General features: G+C 39.7%; 1 protein-coding gene across 2 annotated transcripts in view; it reads right to left on the bottom strand.

The window, feature by feature from the left end:
• Positions 1 to 20558, bottom strand: part of ADARB2 (adenosine deaminase RNA specific B2 (inactive)) — a 652784-nt gene that overhangs the window by 45769 nt on the left and 586457 nt on the right. For both annotated transcript variants that reach the window (XM_072652049.1, XM_072652050.1), the window contains 2 exons: positions 16676 to 16844; positions 9141 to 9292 (listed from right to left, as the gene is read on the bottom strand). In XM_072652049.1, coding sequence (XP_072508150.1) covers positions 9141 to 9292; positions 16676 to 16844 — 321 coding nt within the window. The remainder of the gene's footprint in view (positions 1 to 9140; positions 9293 to 16675; positions 16845 to 20558) is intronic.

Here is a 20558-nt window from a genome sequence, read left to right as displayed (position 1 = left end):
AGGTGCTTTACAAATGTATTATTTTATCCTCACAACAACTCTGGGTGGTAATGCTGTTATGATTCTTATTTTACAACTGAGGAAACTGAGACTATCAGAGGTTAAGTGACTTGCCCAGAGTCATATAGCAAGTAAGTATCTGAGGTCAGATTTGAACTCTGTTTTTTCTGACTCCATTTCTAGTGTTTTATCCATTGTACCACCTTGCTGCCTCTGGCAGAGAGTCCTATTTTTTAGAGTACAATTTTCATCTGCAGAATTGTTTTTAAAAAGTTTCATTACTTAGTAACCCAGGTAAGGGACTAATTTATTATCATCATTGCTCTTTTATGCTTCTTTTCTTATATTGAGTAAAACTGAGAGAGAAACAGTCTTGAGAAAGGTAAATAGCCTACTATTATCATTGTGTGTGTTGAGGTATAAAAAAGATGTTGTTGTTCGGTTATGCCTGACTCTTTGTGGCTCCATTTGGGAGGTTCTTGGCAGGGATATGAGAGTTGTTTTCCATTTCCTTTTATGGATGAGATACTGAGACAAACTAGGTTAAGTGACTTGCCCAGGTTCACACAGCTAGGAAGTATTTGAGGCCTGATTTGGACTCAGGAACAAAAATCTTCCTGACTCCACCCAGTCCTCCATCTGCTGAACTACATGCTTTTTAAAACTGAATAAAAATATTGGTATACCATTATTACCATCTTATTCTCATCTTTTACAAAGAAATTCAGAAAGATATTACGATATATACTGTCTTCTATAGGCTCACTGAAAGCGTACTTGGGACATTCCAGTCACAGATCTGACAATGGGGATAATATGTACTTCTTGTTCCCACTTGGAACTAAACCTCCAATAGTCTTCCAATACTCATTTTTAAAGGCTTCTGGAGATGAAGATTTTCCAGGCTCCTTTGGATAAATGTCTTTGAGAAGACCTGAACAAATGAGGAGGGTTCTGGAACTAGAGCCATTTGAGGGAGGTGGGTCCCGGGTAGAGAAAAGCTGAATATCCTGAAATCTTTTACCAGTCTGGTATCTAGATCTTAGATCTCTCGTTGTAATTTTGGACCAGCTGCAAATCCTAACAGTGATATTGGGACTGGTACAGAGCTCATACATCTTGTTCCTCCAGACAACAGGTCAGATTACTTTATCTTTTAGGCATCACGATTTTACAACGTGTATAGAAACATTGTTATGGAGTTCTTGGTTTCTCTAGTAAAATCTCATTTTGTGTTTAATGTGGCATGCAGGTGACCCTACACTAGCACATCCTGCCAAGGTGGAAAAGTTTGAGGTGATAACCAAGTGACAGGTTGTATATCTCTTATCCAAGCATCAGCCTGACTAGGGTACACCCAGTGGATCACCACCCAAAGGTTGGCCAGCACCTATAATCTCTCTGTCTCTGTCTCTCTCCCCTTTGCCTTCTCACTCTTCCCCCTTCCTATATAGACTGTTACAGGTATAGCTCTATATCTAGATATATCTAAACGTATAAGTGGAGATGTCGCTATCTCTATCTCTATTTAGAGATATATCTCTATAACATACTACATATATGTTTATGTCATATTTATAATATATACACATAAGAATTCATGATAAGGTTTATTAAGACTGTTATGTTCATCAGTGAAGGGATGAAATTTTGGGTATTTTGAATCATTAAAGAAATCTCTTACTGATTCTTTGTCTTCTCCATTGAAAGAAAGGAAAGTATGTCTCCATTTCTGTCTGAACTCTTAAATTACCCTCTGCATTCAGTCTTGCAGTATGTTTGCACATCCAGTTAGATGGGTACACTATGGAACATGTGTGTATGTGTGTTTGTATGAAAGCTCTGGCACAGCTGTGGGTTAATAGAGAGGCAAGGAGGCAGCAGGCCCCATGTGGAGGAGATGCAATGGTGTGTTGCAGACCAAAAGAGGGAGCGAGGAAAAAAATGAAGCCAAAGCTATCAAGGCAGAATAGCACATTGGCAGAAGAAAGGGAAGCAGCCCCAGGGGTGGTGGAGGAGGTAGGGGGTTGGAGCTGGCAAGCCATTTCATTCTGATGGATTCTTCAATATTTTAAAATCTGATCACAAGTTAATTGGTATCTATCCTTCCCTCTATGAAGAAATTAGTGTAATTGACAAAGGACATATGTGTTACGTATAGTCCTTCCGTTTTTGATTGTGAAGACATGAAAACAACCCTTTTGGAAAGAATGGTAAGCTGAGTGGGGGGAGTAGACAGTGTACTGACCCTGATATCAGAGCAGCTGAGCTCAAATTCCCTGTCTAATACTGTTACCAGTGTAGGTGGAGGCAAGTCATTTACCCTTTCTGAGTTTCAATTTTCTCATTTGTAAAATGAGGAGGACTGCACTTGCTGACCTCTCAGGTCACTTTTAGCTATAGACTTGGGAGAGGGGGGGCGGTCCATAACGTTTTTGTATGTGTCACAAATCCTTTTGATAGTCTGATGAAACCTATGGACTCTTTCTCAGGATAATGTTTTTAAAAAACCAAAGGAAGTTGTAAATTTCAGCAAGAGGTTAATGATACAAATTAAATTAAAGATATAATTTTTTCCCACCCAGTTCATGGATGGGAAAAAAGTATCTGTGGACCCCTTGAAGGGAGGTGGGAGGGCTATTGAACCAAGGTTGGGAACGCCTGATAGTGAGCCATTACCCTATTCATCTTCCATTTTACCAAGAGTGGGCTCTTGAAGCAACATTTAAGGATTTGTCAATCAATAGCTTGTACTAAGAGCTTACTATGGGTTGGGGACTGTGCTCAGCACAGTGAAAACTTTGTCCTTCAGGAGCATACATTTTAAAGGGGAAAGACAACATGGATGTCCAAGGAAAATACAAAATACAGAATATAGGAGGCAGTGTTGGGGACATTGTTAGCTGTGAGAGGGTTGTGGGGCTTCATGAAGAAACTGGTCTTCATCCTTAGGATCAATCCATTAAAGAAAAATGAAAAAAGACTCACTTAAGTAATAAGGTGTTAGATAACATTTGAGCAAATCTCTTCTTTTTAATTTTGAATATAAAGATTTGAATTTGTTTAGAGGGTAAGGGAGTCTCTAAAAATAAAACTATTGTAGAGAGTTCCCTAAATAACAGCTCTTTCCTCAAGAGATGTCATATGCCTCCTCCTGACTCCCCCTAAAGGCCTTTGAAGGAGAAGGAAGACACATATGAGTTAATTCTTTATTAGTGGCAAAAGGAGAACTTAAGTTCAAATTACAAATACTCCAAGAGCTCCGCCTTCTCAGAGATCAATCAGATTTCCACATTAGAAGGAAGTCACTGAGTCAACTGAATCAATTATCCCACTCTACTTGAAGTGCTATAAGATGCTATGCTTTGATACCTTAACCAGATGAAAACACACCTGAATCCATCACAGTCTTTAAGTGAAAAAAGTCCTTGAAAGTCATTGGATGAACTGGAGTCATGTTGACAGGGAATCTTTCCTGAGTGATTAAGAGACTTGATCATACTCTAGAGTGGGAGGAGGTATTACAAAATAGCAATATACATGCATAATAACCATTTAAGGTGCATCTGCTACGTGCTGGGCGCTGTGCTTTACAAACGTCATCGTCACCACAACCCTGGGAAGCAGGTGCTGTTATCTCGATTTTTAAGAGCTGAAGAAAATGATGGAAACAGGTTAAATGGCTTGCCTGGGGTCACACTGTTAGGAAATGTCTAGTAGGTGGATTTGATCTGAGATTTTCCTGACTCCAGGGCTAGGGCTCTATTCACTGGGCTACCTTCTTATTCTTAAAGAACCCATGAAATTCTGAGGCTCTAGGCAGTCAAAAAGCATTTATTCAGTGCCTATTATTCCCATTATTATATATTGTCAATATTATGGCTATTGTATATTCTGTCTATACAACTAACATTATATATTATGCCTATTATGTAGGGCAACTTGCTAATCACCAGGGGTACCAAAAATAGTCTCCACCCTCAAGAAGCTCACACCCTAATAAAGGAGACAGCATGTAGATGATTACATACAAATAAAGACATAAATGCAGGAGCATTACCACTAAACCTCTGAGAAAGAATTATTTTGGGAGATGGGTGGGAAAGAGATAAGCAGTCACCCCCAGCCCTCTGGGGTTGGAAGGTCTGAACTTTTCAAATCTGCATTCTGGCAGTTCCTGGGGTTTTATTGATGACAATATGTGCCTTGGGAGTTCAGAACTGATCCAACTTACTAAAGAAAGGCAGATTCAGGGATCTACAAGGAGGTCTGTAGCAAAGCAAAGCTATGACATTGCTAAGGGGAATTTGATGAGTATCCATAGGAAAGAGAGAATAGGGCTGCCAGCAACCAGAAGCTGTGAGTTATCCTTTATCATGTTTTTTCTTGAAGCTTGAGCTCCTCTTTTGTCCTGGACTCTTTAAGTCCCAGTGAAAGTCTGGGTCACAAATTTCTAGAAGCTAATTGTCAGGCTGACTACATGATATCAAATGATGACGACAAAGGGAAGCACACTAGTGGGGGCCTCATGAGCTATGGCATGAGAAGAGCAACCCCCTTACATTCCCTGTTCCATTTTTCTGCTATCTAGAGATAACTCTAAGGCAATCCCTAGGCCTCTGAGGGGATAGAGTTGCTACCCTCTGCTTACTGGGGACTGGGAAAGCTCCAAGCTTGTGCTGTAGCAGAAATAACAAGGTTCCTGATACTCTCCCACTCCCACCCCAGGTTCTTTCCTGGGATTCCTTTCTTTCTACTCTGTATATATGTTATATATATACATAGTTCTGTGCATATTGTATGATCCAATTAGACTATGAGCTCCTTGAGATCAAGGAGCATATATTTGTCTCTATTTTTATCCCTTTTGCTTAACACAGGGCTTGGCACGTGGTAAACACTCAATAAATGCTTGTTGACTGACTAACTGAAACACTTGTCAACCTTCAGGTTGGTTTCTAATAAAAAACATTGTAATAATAACACCCCCATGATTATCTGCCTTATTCTATAGTATGTATGTGAGGGGAATGTCTTAGTTACCGTCTCTCCAGAACCTGTCATTCATAAGAAAGTCATTAAGGTGAGACAATTGTACCTGTTCAACGAATCCCAGGATGCATCTGAGAATGGATGCAGTTTTAATTTTATTAAACCATCCATGGTGCAATAGAAAGTGTACTAGAGTTGGGCTACATTTACTTGTGTCAACTTGAACAAATCCCTTCATTCCCTTTTTAGGCCAAAGTTTCCTTACTTGTAAAATGAGCAGCTTGGACTCATAGATATATAAGATCCCTTTCAACCCAAACATTTCAGGAATTTAGGAACCAACAGGACATCTGAAGAAACCATTTGGTGTCTAGTACACAAAGAGATGTGGAACACTTTCTGAATTCAAGTACCACTGTCAGAGTACTTGCTAGAGAGTCTTCAGTTTCCTGCAGTTTGAAACTCCCTACTAGGAGAGTCAGAGACCAAAATGGCAGCAAGAAAAGTGCATGCACTTGAAAGACTTTTACCCCCTCGTAGTCAGGAGTCTTAGACTGTATTTTTATAGTGGCAAAAAGTATGGATGAAAATGAAAGCCATTTCCAAGTAGCTGAATAAGGGACTACATTTGCAGTTTTAAAAAAGTGGCTGTTTTATATCATGTAGACATAGGTCATGTATATTTACAAAGAGCACTTCTCTTTTCTAATTTTTTCTTCAGGGGTTCATTAAGCTTTATATTACGTTTTGTGCCTGTCTAAGCCAAGAAATCCTTCCATACACTTTCTATTCCTTTTTAAAAGAAGCTTATTTTAAGCTTTTTCCATATTGCCTGTTGGCTCTTTTCTACAATCCTCCAACCCCCTTCCCCCCCACAGACAGGCATTCAGTTCCTTTCCTTCTGGATGCTATTCACATAAGAGGTACTTGATAAATATTTATTGTACTGAATTTAGACTTTTGGAGTCTCCCCCCAAATCACCATGTTCCCTATCTTGTATCTATTCATAAATGTATCTACATATACATGTTCCTTCATTTACCATCAGCTGCTCTGCTTGGTTTTGACTCCAGTCTCTTCATGATGCACCCTTCTGTTCCTGACTCTTCCCTCCAAACTCATCACCAGGAAACTCATTGTCATGGAGATGGTGTTGTTTTGGTACTCATACCTCATCAGTACCCTTGTTACTTCTGCCCCTCAGTCTACAGGGTGGAACAAAAACCTCTTCTCGTACCCTCCCATTACAGAGGGCCCACATCCCACCCATCTCTTCATTTGTCCACAGCAGCTTGAGTTTGACTCTATCATCATGCCATCCGCAACCCCAAATTGAGTACCTTCTGGCGCTGCCTCGCCTCTTCAACTCCTTTTTGTGTATTGTCTTCCTCTATTATATTGTAAGCTCCTTAAGGGTAGAGACTGTCAGTGTCTAGCACATAGTAGGCACTTAATAAATCATTATTGTATGGTAAATGGACTTATTTCCCCATCTAGCTAGTAAGCTCCTTGAGGGCAGGGATCATTTCTCTTCTGTCTTTATATAACAAGTGCCTAGCATATATGTTGTGGTTCAGTCACTTCATCCTGTCCTACTCTTTGTGATCCCATTTTGGATTTTCTAGGCAAAGATACTTTGCCATTTTCTTATCCAACTCATTTTACAGATGAGGAAACTGAGACAAACAAGGTCACACAGTAAGTGTCTGAGGCCAGATTTGAACTCAGGAGAATGAGTCTTCCTGTGTCCAGGTCCACTGTGCCACCTAGCTACCCTGGATAGCATATAAATGCTCATAGGTCCCTTGATTGATAAAGATTTTATTTTCTCTTCCTACTTGCTTAGTCCAATGTTGCCATTTCTAAAGGGAATGAGCAGCTTGGGAAGGAGGAGGAATGTACTATATAACTCGAGCATAAACCCACAGTTAATAGTTATGTAGCATTCTTGCATCCAGTCTAAAGGCTGGTCATTTTGGTAAAATGTTCATAGGATTAAAAAAAAAAAGAACAACCTTGCTCTAGTGTAGTTAGTATCTAGTGTACTGAGTGTAAAATGGGTTCCTCAGAGGAACAAGGCTTAGAAATAAAACTCAGACCCCCGCCTTTCCTCAGGAAATCAGAGATGCATATATGGAATTTATCATAGATTCAGAGGCCTGGGGAGGGGAATCCTCTTAACCTCTCAGTACATTGGTTAGGCAGATATATTTGAATTGTACACTACACTCAATCATAGAGAAATCACTTTAAAATAGCTTCAACATTTCTTGGAAGTCAGTAACCATGGTTTATACTATACTTAAGAATAGCCCTTTATTGTCTAGAGGGTTGTTTTGCTCTTTTTTCTTGCCTTTGTTTCTTTTTGTTTTTCCATTTGTTCTCCAAACTCTGGAGAGTCTAGGCTAGTTAGTTTTAAATATGAGAAACAATCCCAACAGTAACACCCAAGTCGGATCTTCTGTAAGACTTCATCCCATATCGAATCAATGAGACTTCATCCCAATATGCTCATCTTAGGAACATGTGCCACAAAGATGAACAAGAAGACTAGAATGTGGTTGGCCTGGCACATCTTATTTTTGGTAGTAGACCAATAGTTCCAAGAACACCCTCCTCACCCCCAAACAGATTGTACATGAAAGCCTTGGTCTAGGTTTGAGAGGGACCTTAGAGGTCATCCAACCCAGCTACTTCATTTTATAGGAGGGGAGCCTGAGACCAAGAGAGCTTAAGTGACTTGAATGAGATCACACAGGTAGCATTATCTTCATAGAAGAAAAATAGTTGATATATCACTGATATAACTCCTCCATCTCCAAAGTAAGTGTCCTAAATGACTCTGACTTAGTTACAAAGGCTGTACTTTGTTCTCCTCTAATCCCTTAGGGGAAGTAAGCATTTCTTGAGATGCCCCACTCAATATGTACTTTCTTTCATGTTCTTTGAGACTAGCATAACCAAGGTTACAATTACACCTGTCAAATGAAGGAGAGAATTATAGAGCGAAGAAAAAATGGAAACAAAGTGGGTGCTCATTGTTGAGGAAGAGTGGAATAGACTGTGGTATGTCATTATAAAGGAATTAGTTATGCATCATTAAGGATGATGAATATGAGCATAAAGTTAGCATTTCATAAAATTTATGGAATTAAAAGGGATAGCTTGCTGGGTAGAGGAGGGAGAACAGATAAATTTGGAAATGCATTGATATAAAAATCAAAACAATAAACTACATTTAAAAATCTTGATGGATTTAATTCAGAAAAGCTTAAGAAGAGCTATTTGAACTGATGAAATGTGAAGTAAGAAAAATTAAAAAATATAAAGACTATAGAAATACAGTAAATATGACATTGAAAGGAAGCTAGATTGATGAACTGTAAAAAAAAAACAATCTTGATCAGGAGAAAAGGTGAAATATAACTCCTCTGTAGAGAGGTGGAAGACTGAGTATAGAATATTGTATAAGCTGTCGCATAGTGCATCAATTGGTTTTGATGACCTGTTTTTCTTTGTTATAATAATAGTAGCATTTACATAGTGCAATGAGGTTTGCAAACACTTAAAATAGCATCCATTTGATCCTTACAAGACATTGGCTACATATGGCAAGTGCTATTAATATTTCCATTTAAAGATGAGGGAATCGAGGCAGAGAGAGGTTAAGTGACTTGCTCAGGGTCATTCAGCCTGTAAATGTCTGAGATAGGACTCAAACTGAGTTCTTCCTTACTCCAAGTCTATCACTGTGCCTATCTTGGAACTCCACTAGTGACTGTGTCATACATGAAAACTCTAGTGTAAAAAAAAAAAGCCACAAATATTTTTCACAATTGAAAAATTATTTGCCTAATACTACTTCTGTCTCAAATTACATGGACATTTCTGAGCAAGTGAAAAAAAGCCTGTGAATTACTTCTATGATTTATCACATTCTTTCATGAACATAGACCATATCCTCATAAGGTAGGCACCAGACATGCATGTGTGTGCGTGTATATGTGTGTGTGAAAGAGAAAGACAGAGATAGAGATGATGATGACGATGATGTTGACAGAGGATGGCTATATTTGGTGGTGCTAGTAGTGTGTGGCACAGGTGCTTGAGCCCGTTGGCAGGGGAAGGGTTAAAAGTGGTCTCTTACAGTCAGTTGTGATTTCATAGGGAGAGTTGAGGCGTGCATCTCCGCAGGGAGAGGTGTTCACATACAGATGAAATAGGATGTTCTCTTTCAGCCGATATCCTCCCTCTTTTAACTGCATGAAGATGGATCGTTCCGAGTCCTCTCGCTGTTTGCTATGATCACAAAGAGGTTCCAGGTCATTCTGAGTGCTCCAAATCAGACACATTCCTACTAGGCAAATGGCTCTGTTTTTTTCCTCTTCTCTCCACCCTCTCCACCCCTCACTCCACCTCCCCCCTTGACTTTTTCTTTCTGAATCATGTTTTCCTCTTGTGGCAAATCCTCTGAAATATTTAGTAGCCCTACTGCTTAGAGTGAGACAAGCTGATCAGAGCTGCCAATGCATTCTGCACCCTGGGGTAAAGTTTAACTTTCCGGGTTTATCTTTTTTCCATGGTTTGATTTTCCCCACAGACACTGACCAAGATCTATGTATTTATGAAGCTACTTTTCTGTGTATTTACACAGTTCCTGATTAGAGTAAACAGCTTTTAAATCTGGCTCTGCCTAATGGTAATGGGGATTGAGTTTAAATAATGAAAAGGGATCTTAAAGACTTAGCCTGAACTGACAGGCAGAACTACAGGGAAGAAATAGTAACTGTCAGGGCTTTAATAAATAGGTTTCCCCTTTCCTTCCTCACCCAACCATGACCAAGGGTACATAGACTCAAAGAAATCACAGTTTCCTTTTGGATATTTGATGGGTTGGAGTTTTTATCCTTGAAAAAGTTCCCTCTACCTCATAAAAGCTATTTCAGTTATAGGAGGGAAGTTCCCAGGTAGTCAACAACCATTTATTTAACCAACACTTACTATGTGTCAGGCATTGTGCTAAGCCCTAGGGATATAAAAAATGGCAAAAGCAATCTAATGGTGAAGACAACATGCAAACCATTATGTAAACCAAGATATACACAGGATAAACTGGAGTTAATAGATAGAGGGTAGTCACCAGCATTAGGGAGGATCAGGAAACTTCTTCTAGAAGGTGGGATTTGAGTTGGGTCTTGAAGGAAGTCAGGAGGTAAAGATGATAAGAGAAAGAATTCCAGGCATTGGGGACAGCCACTACAAATGCCCAAACTCAGGAGATATGGGATGTTTTATCTGGGAATCAGTAAGTATTGCAGAGAACAGACAGGGTAGTATGGTATAAGAAGACTTAAAAGATAGGAGGGGGCCAGCTTAAGATGCCTTTCACGCCTTGTTTCATTGCTGTCTTTTTCACATGTATGTTAATTGTTAGAGAATGGGGCATTGAACATAGGTATTAGACTTGGAGTCAGGATATATGTGTATTCTGCACCTATGGCAGGCACATGTTAGCTGTGCGACCACAGGCAAGTCATATATTCTCTTGCTATTCCAACTGACTCTCAAAGATAAGGTTTCTTAACTAGGGACTTGACAGCTTGTGAAAAACAATATTTTTGAAAATCATACTTCAATGTAATTGATTCCCTTTGCAATCCTAAGAAGTTTTCTTATGTATTTAAAAAACTTGATTCTGAGAAGGGGTCCATAAACTTCATCAGATTGCCCAAAGGGACCATGAGACAAAAAAGTAAAGAGCTCTGCTCTAAGACTTAAAGTTACTGGCAAATTGCTGATTTTCATTTTTGGAGGGAGTTTCCCTACGCACTAATACTTCCTTATGCAGCTACAGAACCACAGATATGGCCAAATGAAAACCAGAAAGGAGGTAGGGAAGCCTATTCGTTAGTTCAGCCAATATTTATTAAATGTGTATTAAGTAAAGGGATGCCTTGGTAGGCACTGGGGTGGATACAACAGTTCAATAAGACATAGTTCTTGCCCTCAAGAAGCCATTGTGATTATGGATTCTGTATCAGTGGGATCAGAGGTGCATTACTGGGTAAGGAATAAAATATTTCTCCCCAGAAGATTGAGGCGCATTGTTTGTACACATACCTAAATCTTAAGAGTTGCATAATCCCTTAAATCATAGATCACAGATTTAGGGCCGGAAGGGTCACTTCAGGGGTCATTTAGTTTAACCCTTTATTTTGTGAATGAAGAAACTGAAGACTAAAGATGTTAAGTGATTTGTCCAAGGTAACACAGGGAATAAATGTAAGAGGCAGGATTTGAACTCAGGTTATCTACTTCCAAAAGCCAGTGCTCTTCCCACTGTACCACATGACTTTTAGTTGGGATAGCAACCATAATCTTAAAAGTTTTATTTCATAGAAGAAAAGAATCATGGAGTCTTTTGGTCTTTTGGCTTTCTCTGGATTTGGCTGGGAGCATGTGAAGTGGTTGCTGAGCTTTTCATGAAGGTTGTGGATTCAGTGTTTTTACTTTCTCCTACATCAACGGGGATTTGCTCAAGAAAGATTGTATTTTATGAAAGTTTTTTCTTTGTGCTCGGGACTCTCCTATTCATATCTGTGAGGGAAGCATTATCCACAGACTCTTATGATCAACAGTGGAGAATGACTTGGAGACCATTTTCACATTGTGGAAATACATCAGTATTTCAGAACTCCTTTCTGGCATTCAACTATTCAGCAGTTCCCAGATCTGTATATTTTGAAATGTTTTCATCTGAGCACTAGGATTCAGGATAAACTTTTGTCTACATTTAAAAAGCCTTGTCACCCCAACCCCATATGGTTTATGATTGTGAGCACCTGCCACATATTTGGCATAGTCTTCTAAGATCTTATGGTACCAGTAGGAGTCAGTTGTTAGGGAGCTGTCAGCATGCCAAGAAAAACAAGACAAGTGAGTATACTAAGATGTTATTGGGGCAAAATTAGTTATGGCCAAACAACAGTAGTTTCAAGTTTCATTTCAAGTCTTTGAATGTTTTCCAAATCATATTTGAATTTATCTCATTTTGTTCGGTTTGCACCCATGCTACTGGGTTGTATCTGCTTGATCATACAATGTTGGTGGAGTTGGGGGATAAAAGGGGTATAGGTGGAATGAAAGACTGAGAAGGGACCAAGGAAGAAAAGGTTCTTGAAAAAAGACAAGCACAGTGATTAAATCCAGTGATTAAAGACTTGAAAGAATGATTCTGGGACTTTATAATCTCAAATCCAAGAAAGGGGAAACTGTTTCTCTTCTTTATATACAATGAAGTTCAATGATAGATGCTTGCTTTGAAGCAGGAGGCCTTCTCTTTCCTGATACAACAGGACTGTCCTTCATTGACCCTAGGATGATGCCTTTCCCTTCACCACAACAGTCTGACTTTTGTAATGGAATAAATAACTGGTCTTGGAGTTAGTTTCAGCTCTGCTACTTATAAGCTATGAATCTTTGGACAAGTCACTTCACATTTCTCACCATTATCTTTACCTTTCATATGTCAAAGAGGGATGAAAATAATACAAATACAGAGAGGTAGCATGGCTTAGTGGAGAGAGAGACAGAGAGAGAGAGAGAGAGAGAGAGAGAGAGAGTCAATCTCAGTGTTAGGGCTCAAGTCTCTCCTTGTGTACGTATTGACTTGGTGACCAAGGCAAGCCATTTATTCCTTCAGTATTTCAGGCCACACCCCACACACTGGGGATCAGATGCTGACCTTAACTAGTAGAGGCAGTTCTTCACAATGAAATCATAGGTCTAGCTCCCTACTCCCTCTGCCCCTAGGGGGCGTTACCATCTTATACCATCTCCCTTACAAGAAGATGCGAGAATCAAATGAGAGCATGAATGTATGAAAAGGACTTAATAAACCTAAAGTGAGGAATAAAGATTTGTTATTAGTATTCAACCCCCTGTCTTGGGGAGGGGGATGAGTGAAGAAATAAGGAGAAAGAAAGTTCTATGTTCTATCCAGTGACAGTCCCTACCTTCATGGCCAGCATTATGAGGAGACAGGGTGGGCACATGAATATACAAAGTAATCTGAGAGATAAATATTTCTGCCAATGGCTGTGAAGGAATGTAGAATTCCACCAGGAATGACTTATTCCTTTCAGTTGTAAAGGCTGCTTGAAATTCATTTGGGAGGAATAGTACTGTAAACTGTCATTACCTCATTTTTTAATTTAGTTAGGAGATAATATTTACTCGACTTATGTAGTACTTTATAAACATCCTATTAAGCGCCAGTATTATCCTCCTTTTTCAGATATGGAAACTAAGACTCATGGAAGTTAAATTACTTGCCCAGGGTCACCGTGCTAATTAGTCAGTCACCTGAGACAAGATTCAAACTAAGGTTTTCCTGACTATGTCTAGCATTTGATCCACCACACTCATCTACCTCTCTCTTAGGATGCATTTAGAGTTTCATATATTTCACAGAATCTGTGTTGAAAAGAACCTTGAAAGCTCTGGACTCTAATTGGTATCTGACAGGTCCTCAATGTAGCGTCCTTGACAAGATGTCGGTCAGCTTTTGAAGACCTTCATAAGCTGGAAGCCTCTCACTCATGAAGGGAAATGTTTGGTCTGGAAGCTTTGCTTGACATCAAGCTGAAAACTGCCTTTGCAACTTCTATTCATTGCTTCTACATCTGTTCTCTGAGGCCAAATTAAATAAGACTAAGTCCTTTTCTGTGATGTCATTAGAATCATCTACGATTTCCCCTTATGTTATTTCTTAAACACCATTAGTGCCTTCAGTTGATTCTCATATTATAGCTAGGTCCCAGTTGGTTCCAATAATGAATCCCCTGAAATTGTATTCAAATTCACAGTATTTGAAGGTTGTAATTATATAAATGGTAATTATAATTATTTACAATTACAATCAATTATATAAATGGTAATTGATTCAAACCTTCAAATACTGTGATCACTTCAGGGGATTCATTAGTCTCATGAATTGGTACCTAGTCATTGTAAGTGTTAAGGCAGCGTGGTAAAGTCAACAGAATACTAAACTTGAAATCTAGGAGTCCTAAGTTCAAATACTACCTCAGATGCTAAATAGTTGGGTTATTCTTGATAACTCACCTGATTTCTCTGGTTTCAATTGCCTCTCCTGTAAAATGAAGGGTGTTGGGCCCATTGGCCTCTATTGTCCCTTGTGGCTTGAAATCTATGATCCTGTGATCTGTGAGGGAAGGTTCTTCATTGTTCTAGGCGCAGCTGGCAAGGGAAGGATGTGTTCTGAGGTGTAGGAGTAATTGGGGAAAAAAGTTTTTGGAAATGGGATAAATCATGAAAGAGAAGCTGCCACAGATGCTCCAGGAGCTGAGTGCAAGATGAGACCAAGGGCCCCAAAAATATAGGAGATGGGGCTAAAAGACTTGGTGGGAGGCTACCAAGCTTGCCCAGCTTCTCAGATTTATCCTGCTCCCTCTGAAATCCTGGGAAAAGTTCAATGAGATGCTCTTTGCATTTGTGATTTGTTGTGCGACAACCAACTATATATAACCATCTACTTCCGCCAGACAATGTCATGGCTGTTAGATGGTTGATATTACAGTCATTATTGATTTGGGGTGCATTTGCTCTTTTTATTTTGAGAAGAAAAATAGATGAGTTTGAGATGCTGCATACAGGCTAGATTTCTGGTCTTGGAGACAGGAAAAATCCACATTCAAATCCTCCCATAGACATTTACTATGTACCGCTGGGCAAATCACTTTCCCTCTCTAAGTCTCAGTTTCCTCATCAATTTTCCTTCATCTCTACAAGGATGGTGTTAAACCTGATGTCCTCTAAGGTCTATTCCGGCTCTAAACCTATGACTAATATTTTCATTTGTTGTGGCCTCAGAGCAGTGTCTTATTTCATCATGATTCTGTACCTATTTGAAAGTTATATCAGAAATGCTGCTTCTTACTTTTACTGAAATATTCTCTCTGTCTCTCTCTCTCTTCCTCTTTCTCTCCCTCTCCCTCTCTCTTAAAGGAGATTTTAAAGTCCAACTGCTCAAAGCCAAGAGAGAGACAGGCATTCCAGCCCTTCTTTAAATGAAGAGCCTTAGTTCTTACAAACATCTGCTTTACTCTTCCATGGTGAAAATGTGGTTACCCCCTCTTCTTCCCAGCTTGCCCCAACTTTCTTCCTTATTGTATTGTAGGGTGTTGTGAGGGATTGGACTCATTTTCTTGTTAGAAGCTTTCTACTAATAGATCTACCCAGCTGTGGAGGCCTCCTGTCTTTGGAAGGACAGCCTAGTAATCTCTCATCATGGCAAATCATCCAGCCTAGCTCTATGGAGCTCCTTAAATGCTGGGCTAGCTTAAGTATTGGAGTGCAATATTCCTTAACCTTTCTACAATGTTGCATTACTTCCCCATTGGGGATGAATCTTCCTTAATGTTTGACAGTGACAGTAGTGGACCAGTGTGTATGGGGACCCTTTCATGACTTGGTCAGAATTCCCAGAGCCCTGAGGCCATATGGAACCATGAGTCCTATTGGAAATGGCTGCAATTTCATCCTAGCCCAGCATATCTATCGATGCTGACTTGGCATCCCTCCAGAGCCCAAATGAAAGTTTACCAGGGAGAAGGTAACATTGATCCAAATAACATAACAGTACAACTGAACATGCTTTGAAGCAGGATCGATGCAATTATATTTTTCAGAGAAAGTAATAGCTCTCGTCTCCCAAGAGACAGTAGTGCAGGTTTTTGTTTTTTGTTTTTAACATAAGGCAGGTTCTGGGATTAATAACAGAGGGGTGAAAATAATGATTTCCATTAAAGCCAAACTGAAGGAGATGTGGAATATACAAGAAGAGACTACTGCTTGTTTGCTTGTGTCCAGCTGGATCCAGAGCAAATTGATCCCATTTGTTTAATAAATTTTCCTAGTCTCTCTTGCAGGTGGAATGATTAATCAACCAGGGAAACACCTCAACTGGAAGTTAACTGGATATAAAACGAGGGGACAAAACATTAAATTTAAAGGAGTATCTGTGTCTTCTATTCGAGTCCAGACATTTCACCTCCCGTCTAAGATGGTGTTTTTAGTATTGTAGAGAAGGAGCTCTAATTGCCCATGCTTGGATCCCTAGGTAGCTGTATTCTTAACATGACTTCTGTCCTTTGGAGAAGGTTTTAATGACAAATACCACTGAAGCGTGCATGCAGTATGTGTGTGTGTGTGTATGTGTGCGCGCGTGTGCCCATGTGCATGTGCATGTTCACATGAGCCTTGAAAATTGCCTGCTGAAATAACTCATTGTCAGTTATTATCAGGGAAGAGAAATGCCAGTAAATGAGCAGGATGACCAGTCTTTCAATCTTCCACCCGCCCTACATGGCAATACAGCTGGTGCTCAAAGAGTCGTCAGTAGGCTTAATAAAAATATATACTTTATGATTCATATCTAATCATTAGGGGTGGGAAATCTGCCAGAATGAAAAAAAAAAGCCACCTGATCCTATTCTGTGGAATAACTAGCTCTAGTTTTCTCTGGGTACTGGGGCACACATCAGCCTAAGACACATAAACACTGTCATAAACGAACTGTGAGTTCAGATGTCCAGAGGATAGATTTGTTCCAGGAAAGACCATAAAGCATTTCTCAGGCATCAAAAGTGTTCAGTTTACCTGAGGTGCAGCTCCAGCTGTGAGTAGAGGAAGTAAACAAATGCTCTCCTTGCCACAATCTCAGCGTGGCAGTCATTGACCACGAGTCCCTGGTCATTGATGTATTCTCCATTTATGCACTTGGTGCCCGATGACAGTGCAATTACCTGAGCATGCCTAACATCCAAGCCTGTGGAAACAGACACAGAGAAGAACTTTCAAAATGGTGGGAGAGCTCTTTGGAACCTTTGCCTTTGAAGGATCTTGTAGCACCATTTTTTCAGTGGTGGCTCTTGGAGGACAGAACAGGGTATGGGGGAAGGAGAATTGGATGTGAGGATGGTGGTGGGTTTAAATTTTAGCTCTGATGCTTACTAGCTCCATGATGATGGAGAAATGACTTATTTAAACTCAGCCCTTAGTTTCTCTGTCTGTAAAATGGAGATAGTATGCATGTATTTCTTACCTCTCACAGTTGATAGATGGGGAAATTTAAGTGCTTTACAAATGTGAACTTTTACTAACCTATTCCCTCATATTTATTTCCCCAGTCCCAAATCAAACTGAAAAAGGACCTGCATGCCAGGCATTAAAAGTAAAAAAAAAATTGTTTCAAATCTTTTAGCTGCATCATTTGGTGATAGAAGCAGTAAATATCACATTACTTGGCTCATGGACTGTGCGAGATACTTTTTGGAGGGTTTCTTTACCACCTTCCTTATAATATGGCTATTGTCATCTTATCCCTGGAAAATCAGAATAAATTTTCATTTCTAAGGTTTTCATGTTGCAAAGATAAAAAGCACACTGAATTTGTTTCAGCATGGGTATCTAGATCAGAGCTATCAAAATCTTGTTGTTGTTCTGTTGTTTCAGTCATGTCCAACTCTTTGTGACACCATTTTGAGTTTTCTTGGCAAAGATACTGGAGTGGTCTGCCTTTTACTTCTCCAGTATCAAAATCTAGGTTTGGGTTATTCTTGAGGGCAACTAGTCATTTTCCTGGCTGTCTGTAGGTGGTCATCTATATTTGGGCTTGAGATTATGATGGAGGTGGGAAGGGTAATAATGGGAAAAGAGGCAGCACTGGAGAATGGCCATCATGGAAACTCAGCCCAGTAGTCTGGAATCATGGAAATGATCCCAACTGTTTGACATGGAATAATTCACTCTGCCCAAGCCATCAGACCAAAGAGAGAAAGATGGCATTGCTCTAGTCTCTGCTTTGTTGGAGGTTTCCCTTTTACATTGTGTCCCTCTGTCCCTTTTTGCCATGAGACCCATCAAGCTGGTGGCTTATTTCTGACTGAGATCAATGTCAAAGATGGCTCAGTCCACTCTGCTGAGCTCATGATCTGAAATTCAAGGCAAAGTGTCAATAACACGGAGGTTCTTTTTAAATTTTAGCAATACGACTTCACCTTGATCAAGGTAGGATTCTTCAGAATGATAAAGGAAAAATAATATTTGGGAATCAGAGTGGGAGTTCAGAATTTGGGTAATTAGCCAAATTAGGAGAACAATGCTCTCAGGTGCTGGAGTTTCTAGACTAGCCTCTGACCAAAGTTTTATAAAGTATACAGGGTATTGAATTCCATAGTGCATGCCATTCAGCCTTGATTTGCTTGCTTTTCTGACTTAACTGGGCCTTGTCCTGAAACATGAGCAAATCTCTAAATCTTTAGAATGGAAGATTCAGTGGTGCACAATGTATCATATGCACATTCATCTGTACCCTAAGAGCACTTGTAAAGAGTATCACTTTGATAAGGTCTACTTCTGTACTGAAGAAGAGTACACCATATTGATCCAAAGTCCAAGATCAGCCCACTTGAGTTGCAGCTGAATGCTTTGCCAAACATGTCCACTTTCAGTGTGATATTACACACATTGATTTTTGGGGGAAGCTGGAGGGAGGTGGGCATGTGAGAAGGGGAGGGCAAACATTCTTCAAATTATTCTGGCCCCAGTGACATCTCATCAATGAGTAGCCAAGTAGCAGGCCAACTTGAATTTTTCCTTGAGAGCTATAATCACTTTTTATGGGACACCCATCCAATAAGATCTCCAAAGTGAAAACTTAGTAGAGTTGTGATTAAGGCAAATAGCCTCAGGTGGGAGAATTCTGTGCTTGGAATATTAAAAACTCGGGTTCAGCTGGGAGCAGAGAGTTTCTCTTGGTGAAGTGTTCTATATAGTCATCTTTCTTTTCACATTCCCCCAGGACATCTGCTTTACCCCATTCTCATTTTTGTGGCCATATTTTAGGAATGATATGTTTATGCTATGAATCCCATAGTGATAGAGAATTGCTTTTCACGTGGAGAAAGTATTGAATAATGTCCCAGATGATCAACAATGAAAATGAAATGGATTTTTTTTTTAGTTCAAAATCACCAGGCTGTGTATTTCCGTTAAGAGATATAGGACAAATGGAAGATAAAAATGGTTTCCATTTAATCTAACAACTCATTTCTAAGGAGCCCGACCTCCTTCCCGGTTCTTTGGATTGGCATATATGGCTAGGAGCCCTTTTCTTCTATTCTCCTTCTCTCTTTCTTAAATCTGAAGAAGGAAGAGACTAGCTGTTTCTTAGGGCATAGATGAATGACATAGATTTTCATGGATTGGCATGAGGAATGGAGGCCAGCTTCCTTCCAGGTTCCACTTCTCAAATCTGGCCAGCAAGTGTCCATTCCATTTACCCAGGGCATGCCCTATAACAATGAAATTGAAGCTAATATTTTAGATTTGTGAAGAAGAGTGTTTGTCTATGAGTTGTGTCATGCTCCTTTCCTCCTGTTCTGTGTCTTTCTCATTCTTGGATTCTATTCCCTTTTCATTTATCAAAGCTTAATCTGAGCAAAAGGTAGAAGTTCATTCGCTTTTTCAAGACTTGAAACAGTTGGGTGATTTCATTGGAATGGGTGTTTCATTTGCTGGCAGATTTCTATCCCTGCACATCTGGGTGGATTCTTTTATGAATTACTCTCATCACCTAGATTTTTCACTGGGAGGCTACCAGATGACAAGTCTTTATGAATTTAGGCATATTCCTGGTCCATTGCAACATCTATATACACAGGCATACAGAGAGGCTGGGGGCATGGGCTATATGTATGTTCCCTTAAAGGGGTTCTCGTCAGTCCACTTGGCCCACCCATCTGCCAGCATTTGGAGTCTTCTTATTTTGGTGGGACTTACCAGAGCTTATACTCTATCTTGTTACCTTTTAGAACTCAAGGATATTTTTGTGCTTTGCAGAGAAGGATTTTCATAGAATATTAAATGAAAAGGCATTGTAAAGCTTTTATTAATATGTCAAGCAATGCTACTAAACACCAGGGATGAAAATACAAAAGCAAGACCTCAAGCATCTTGCCTTTTAATAGGGAAGAGGGGAATTGGAGGCCAGGGAAGGGTGTTTTGGTTTATAAAGTCATAGGGATGATAAGGGGAACTATAGAAGACTTGACATACCCTTTCCATTATTAAGGGAAATATTGGTTTGATTATGGTTCTAGAGATAGAAAGGGGATGTGAGGATGGAATGGAGAATAGGCATATGTTAGATGATGAGAAAGTCACCGAGGTAGAATGTGAAATATAGGTGGGTGTTGTGTAGATCTAGTGGGCTATGTAATAATGTACTCATCAATCAGTACAACACATTCCTGAAGTGGGAGTTCCACAACTAAAAGGGACAAACTTTCCAATTGTTCATTGTAAATGACTATTATGGTTTACAGTGTTACCTTTCCCAGGTAATACAACACTTGCATGTTTACAGGGGACAAAGGCTTACGTAGCAAGGGTTTGCAAAACACTATACATATATTATCTCATTTGATCCTCACAACAGCCCTGCAAGGTAGGTGATTGCTGTTTTGTAGATGGAGAAATT

This window comes from Notamacropus eugenii, chromosome 3, assembly GCF_028372415.1.
Source record: "Notamacropus eugenii isolate mMacEug1 chromosome 3, mMacEug1.pri_v2, whole genome shotgun sequence".
NCBI classification, from domain to species: Eukaryota; Metazoa; Chordata; class Mammalia; order Diprotodontia; family Macropodidae; genus Notamacropus; species Notamacropus eugenii.
Note: the sequence above shows the minus strand (reverse complement) of the source record. Positions and strands in the feature narration are given on the sequence as shown.